At 32.1% G+C, this 6,098-nt stretch overlaps 1 protein-coding gene across 3 annotated transcripts; it reads left to right on the plus strand.

The window, feature by feature from the left end:
• The first annotated feature begins 2,220 nt into the window (after nucleotides 1-2,220).
• On the plus strand, nucleotides 2,221-5,183 carry LOC107946168 (uncharacterized). 3 transcript variants are annotated; one of them, XR_005921696.1, is made up of 5 exons: nucleotides 2,221-2,280; nucleotides 2,612-2,758; nucleotides 2,826-2,933; nucleotides 3,556-3,617; nucleotides 5,014-5,180. XR_005921696.1 is itself a non-coding variant. In XM_041106884.1 (5 exons), the coding sequence occupies exons 2-5, from the start codon at nucleotides 2,642-2,644 to the stop codon at nucleotides 5,037-5,039; spliced, it is 318 nt and encodes a 105-aa protein (XP_040962818.1). In that variant the 5' UTR covers nucleotides 2,221-2,280; nucleotides 2,612-2,641; the 3' UTR covers nucleotides 5,040-5,178. The 3 variants fall into 3 exon arrangements, 2 of the variants coding, with proteins under 2 accessions (XP_040962818.1, XP_040962819.1); XM_041106884.1 differs by having other exon boundaries at nucleotides 3,551-3,617; nucleotides 5,014-5,178; XM_041106885.1 differs by lacking the exon at nucleotides 2,221-2,280 and adding an exon at nucleotides 2,419-2,476 and having other exon boundaries at nucleotides 3,551-3,617; nucleotides 5,014-5,183.
• Nucleotides 5,184-6,098: the final 915 nt, after the last annotated feature.

Raw genomic sequence — 6,098 nt, forward strand, 5'->3', positions numbered from 1 at the left:
TCTGCTGGGCCAACCTCCTGTCGAGCTTTGAACAGCTCAGAGCCATGAATGGCAGCTCTCCATGAAAGGAAAACAAGCTCCAACTTAGGATATAGGTAGAAGCGAACTTGTGCTAGGCATCTAAGGGCAACAGCATCTAGAAGACCTTCAATTAATCCACACACACTACACCAAAACAGGCTTTTAGTGGCACTTTTAGCGGCGTTTGGACAAAAAACGCCGGTAAAAATTAAGCATTAGCGGCGCTTTCTGGAAATCGCCACTAAAGATTGAGCATTAGTGGCGTTTTTAAAAAATGCCGCTAAAAATGAGCATTAGCGGCGTTTTTCAAAAAAACGCCGCAAAAAACCTTAGCCCAACGGTGTCGTTTTCTAACATTTCGTGGCTTTAACGGCGTTTTTCAAAAAGCGCCGCTAATGCCTGGGTCTTTAGCGGCGTTTTTGGAAAAGCGCCGCTAATGGTAGGGGCTTTAGCGGCGTTTTTGGAAAAGCGCCGCTAAAAACATTTTATCTTACTTGGTTTATTTATATTAATTAAATAAAATTCAATTTATTTCTAATTGAATATTTAAAATATTCAGAAAAAATAATAACACGTAGAAATAATTTGAAAATAGAACACATGGAACAATTAAAATACCATCATTTAAAATAATTTTAAAGTTTTTTAGGTATATGATTAATTTAAGATTTAAGGCCGGTTTAGGAGTTACTGTTTTAAGGTTTATGGAGTATGGATTTAAAGATTATGGATTAGGGATTATGGTTTAAGGGTTGAGATTTAAGGTTTAGGGGTTAGTGGTTAGGGGTTTAGGGGTTAAGAGTTAGGGATTTAGGGTTTATGAGTTCATGGGTCAAGTTAGGGTTTTGGGTTTAGATTAATTATTTTTTAATTTATTTTTAAATATTTTTTTAATTTATATATTAAATAATTTCATATATAATTGAAAAGATAAGATAGTATTAATTTTAAAATAATTAATTAATTATTATTATAGTTTAGGGTTGATATGGTTTACGGTATATGGTTAATTTAAGATTTAAGGCAAGTTTAGGAGTTACTATTTTAAGGTTTAGGGATTATATATGAATTTAGGGATTATAGTTTAAGTGTTAGGATTTAAGGTTTAGGGATTAAGAGTTAGGGGTTAGGGGTTAAGAGTTAGGGATTTAGGGTTTCAAGGGTCGAATTAAGGTTTAAGGTTTAGATTAATTAGTTTTTTTAATTTATATTAAATATGTTATTATATAATTGTAAAAGAGATAATAATAAATTTAATATATAGAAATTATGAGTATAGTTTATATTATTTAAGAGATATATAATAGATAGACTTTATATATATTGAATGGTTAATTTAGGGTTTAAGGTTTATTTGAGATTTGTTAAATGATACAATTTTATACAATTAATTAATGTTTTTATATTTAAAAATATTTAATTTAAACCATTTGATATATTTGATATGGATATATAGGTAATTATTTAATTTGGATAGGACCAAATTATAAGAAAAAAATACAAAAATAAAAATGAAATAAAAAACTAAAATTTATAATATTATCTAATTCTTGTAAATATTACTTAAAATTTTAATAATTCTTTATGTAAAATTTATATAAAAGATACAATAATTGAATATAAAAAATATGTGAGCTTTAGCGGTGTTTTCAACAAAAAATGCCATTACTATGTATTAAAATTTCCCAACTTTTCAATAGAAGAATTTAAAATTTTTAGTGGCGTTTTCAAGAAAAACGCCAGAAAAGGTAGACATTGCCGGCGTTTTGATAAAAAACGCCGCAAACATGTATTGTAATTTTTCAATACAGTGGCGTTTTGATAAATTTCTTAGTGGCGTTTTTTTCTTAAAACGCCGCAAATGTGGAAGGAAATAAAAGGTAAAATCCCGCTCACTCCCAAAAAATGATTTTTGGTTACCCGCTCATTACTCCCTCTTCTTCTCATCTCTGTCGGTCGCCCTAAATCCCCAAATAAGAGTTTGTTTTTCTTAGCTGAAATCCCCCAAATAGAAATCGGACCGAGCAGCTTTGCATCAAGGAAGAAGAAGAGTCGGGAAAGCACAAGCAGTTAAGTTGCCCTCATGGCTTGTGAAGGCGAGTATTTTTGGCATGTAATTCAGCTACAAAATTTTCAGTATTATGGAACCATTTATGTTGGGTTGATTTATTGGGATTAACTCTCGCGCTTCACGGTGGTTGTAGGTAGGCAGGCAGTAAACAGGAAAAATTATTTTCAGTCCCGCGGTTCCCGTCAAAGGTCCTCAAGCTTTAAGCTTTTTTAATCTTTTCCTTCTCTCGCGCAAGAATAAATAAATAAATATATTGCTACAGTATAGTCGTTTTAGATGTTATGTGTAGCAGTGTTCTCTATATATAGATATTTACATTTTGTGATTCCTAGCAGCTCAAGCTAAAGGATAAAGTGTAGTCCTAAAGCTTCTTGGTGTATCCTTGTGTGTTCCTTATTCAGCTAAAGGCTAAACCCTCTTCTTGATTATTTAAGGAGGATTTCTGCTTCTTCCCTAGTTATGATGACATAAAATTCCCAAACAAACTTGAAGGTGATTTATATATCCTCACTTTTGCAGCATCTACTTCGACTGCATTCCATCCAAAGCATGTCTGAAGAATCTTCTAAGCAACTGAAGAAAAGAGGTCAACCAAATCATTTTCCAACCGGCAACCAAAAGACGAACAAGAGAATCACCGATCAAAAAGCTCGACTGGAAAACAGGGTTAGAGCCTTTTGCTTTCAGGTTTCAGCTTTGAATAAATGTATGACTAAAAAATCTTTACTCTCAGGAAATTGTAGTGAAACTTACAGAAGCAGCCCCAATTGTTAAGCAGCTCTTGGAAGCCTTTAGCAGCATCAATGAAGGCAACTTGCTGCAGACAGTTACATATATACGGGTAAGTCATGATGCCTTATAGGTTTCTATATGTTACTGAATTTGCAGCTTGGTAATATTATTTTTGATGAACCATACAATACAACAACATCAAGTTTCAAGTATTGGATTTAGGAAAGTTATCGTTAATAAATCTGAAATAGCAGCTGATGTAGTTTATACAAATGGAGTTCAATTTAATTTATTGAATCATTGAAATTTGCCTTAATCCTTTTACTTAAAATTGAATCATTGAATTTCATTTTTGATCCTATAGTTATCTGGTTGGCCTGCTTGCATTGGCATCCTATATATTTTGAGCTCAATATTCCCACTTTGCAGCACCAGCTAGTCTACTATATATTTGATTATTGACAGCGAATATGATGGGTGGATGGAGATTGATTTTGCCTTACTAGCCTCGACCCTTGCTTCAAGCTCCACTACTGGGGTCTGGCTTCCAAAACTATGATTTCGTCATTCTTGATTCTTGAAGCAATGTTGTTGAAGATTCTTTGCATCCTAAAGACATTTGTTTTAGATTCTTATTTACTGATTCCTTTCTATTTAATGGATGTTTAATTATGTATGCTTGAAAACATATAACTAGTATATCTATTAACTCTTACCGTGTGTTAGGAAAGAAGATTTGCTGTCTTGGTATCATCACTACTATCTAGCCAAACCAAAGATCATGTTACTCATGGTAACTCCCTAATCTTTTAGTTTAGTTTACAGTTATATATCAATTCAACTAATCATCTTCTTGAAGTATTAGACATTCTAGTAATAATTTGCAATAGTAGGAAATTGGGGCATCTAGTGCTTGTTTTGCTTGGGGGTTGTAAAAAGTTTTGCATCATAAAGTTCTTAAGCATTATACTTTCATGACTGTTTATGATGAAAAAGTTTTCTTCAAAGTATATCATGGTTATGCTTACTTTTAACATATATTTTTCATAATCTAAATTCTTATAAAATCTCAGTCAGGGATTTTTAATGTTCTCATTTCCCTTTTTCTACTGGATCTGTAAGAAGTTTTTTTCATGTTTTTATTTTTGGCGAAGAAGTTTATCATGGATGAAACTTGATGTAATGATGAAATAAGTTGTTCATTGTGGTTGCTTGGTTGGTGACTTTCTATCCTAACATCTAGATACTTGAAAATAAGTATATGCTTTTTAATTTAATGCGTGCCTTAAGAGTTTGTGCTTGTAATCTTAACTGCGAAAGGGAATGATATGGAGAAATGTTTAAAAGCTTATATAACTGTAGCTCAACATGAACATGAAAATTCTTAAATAGCTCATAGTTATGGGCAGTGGGCACTCGAAGTAGGACAAGGACATTACCAAATCAAATTAGTTTATGATTTTTTCCATTACTTTAAACCAGACTTATTTTTCTTAATGTTGTTAAGTGAATTTAAAATCCCCCATATAGTTTGCTTTATGACCCCTCAGTTTTTAAAGTTTCACAATTTACTTCATATTCTTTATTTTAACCCTATTTATAAAATCTAAAAACTCTATTATATAAATCAGAAAATGCCCCTCCCCAGCACAAAAATAATTAGAATCATGTTAATGAGTTGATATGTAGGGATTTCTTTGACTGGTTAGAGCAATTCTTATGAAATACAAAAATTACAAATGATTCTTTTTAGTAAAAAAAAAAAAAGGAAGATTAGTTGATGATGACAAGCTAACAATTAGTTTATGATGATAAGATTGATATTGTGAGCTATTAGGAGTGGTTTTATTTTTAGTGATTTGAACTTCATCTAGTGTAGCCAAGCTAACAACTAGTTATCTTTTTTGTGAAAAGAAAATTCTTTGCTCTGTTCTTATTTTATTTAAGATGTTATATGTTAGAAAATATTGACCATTGTAGATGAGCAAAAGAGGCAACGGCTATGGCCAGAGGAAGGCAGAAAATCTTTCTCGTTTTGAATTTGTGAAAAAACTAATGCATAGTTGACTGCTTACGTGTGTCAGAGGAAATTAGAATCCTAACACAGATATTTTCTGCCTTATGCTGTCTATACGGTACCACATCCCAAAGGCCTTTTATTTGCTAATGCTTGCGGTATTTTCTTTCAGCTATGTTTTTGATGGGCAGCCTCTAGATTTGAAAAAACAAGAGCTTGCTAAGCGGTACTTTATTGCAAATTATTCAAATTGTTTTTTTGATCGTTTCCTTCAATATGACCGGAGCTTGATGAGTAGAATGTTGATTTTTCATAATTTTTATACTAAATTTGTTATGTAGTTACTCAAAGAGGGAGATGCTACTGAGGATTTGCAAGAAGCCATGGGGGTATTTTTCTTTGGTCAAACATGGAGTGATAAGTAAAGTTTTCTTTTGTTGTTTCACCACTACGGAAATTAAGGTGCTGTTGTTTTTACCATTAGACTGGAAATAAGGAGAACATTGAAAAATTAAATATGTAGCCAAAATTTTGTCAGCTGTTAGTAGTAGATACTCGTAGAGTTCAATCAATTCAACGCTGCAAGAAAACGGAAGCGTATGTATAATAACCGTATTTGTAGTAGTACTAATTTTTGTTATATAATACTGAAAGGAATATATGTTCTTTTCCCATATAATGAAATTTATTTATTTTTTGTTAGGAAATTTAATTGTTTATGTTAATTTATTTATTTATTATAGGTGAATGTTGAAATTTATTACTATAATTTCTTTTACTTTTATTGTTAATGAAAAGTAATACATTCAAAATAAAATTTGACCTTTCCATTTGTTATTACAAAAATTTATTTAATAAAAATGAAGCGGAATGGCACTTTTAGCGGCGTTTGTGAAAAAAACGTCGCTAAAAGTCATGATCTATAGCGGCGTTTATAAAAAAAGCGCCGCTAAAGGTCTTGATCTATAGCGGCATTTGTATAAAAGTGCCGCTAAAGGTCCTGATTTATAGCGGCGTTTGTGGGAAAAGTGTCGCTAAAGGTGCTGATCTATAGCGGCGTTTGTGGGAAAAGCGCCGCTAAAGGTCCTGGTCTTTAGCGGCGTTTGTGGGAAAAGCGCCTGTTTTGGTGTAGTGACATACTAACCAAGGTTTCATCGAATCCAACAATTCTTCACTGACAAATTTTTACTATGTCAACCTCAGCAGTGGAATATGCAATCTGAAAGAGCAAATTTATAACTTCTGTGTAAGAACCAA

Source organism: Gossypium hirsutum, chromosome D12 (genome assembly GCF_007990345.1).
Source record: "Gossypium hirsutum isolate 1008001.06 chromosome D12, Gossypium_hirsutum_v2.1, whole genome shotgun sequence".
NCBI classification, from domain to species: Eukaryota; Viridiplantae; Streptophyta; class Magnoliopsida; order Malvales; family Malvaceae; genus Gossypium; species Gossypium hirsutum.

Excerpts from the sequence above, each read along its gene's own strand:
- LOC107946168 (XM_041106884.1), top strand. The coding sequence starts at position 2,642 with ATGTCTGAAGAATCTTCTAAGCAACTGAAGAAAAGAGGTCAACCAAAT. Across the intron at positions 2,759-2,825 it reads AAGCTCGACTGGAAAACAGG|GAAATTGTAGTGAAACTTAC; the intron begins GTTAGAGCCTTT and ends CTTTACTCTCAG. Across the intron at positions 3,618-5,013 it reads CAAAGATCATGTTACTCATG|CTATGTTTTTGATGGGCAGC; the intron begins GTAACTCCCTAA and ends ATTTTCTTTCAG.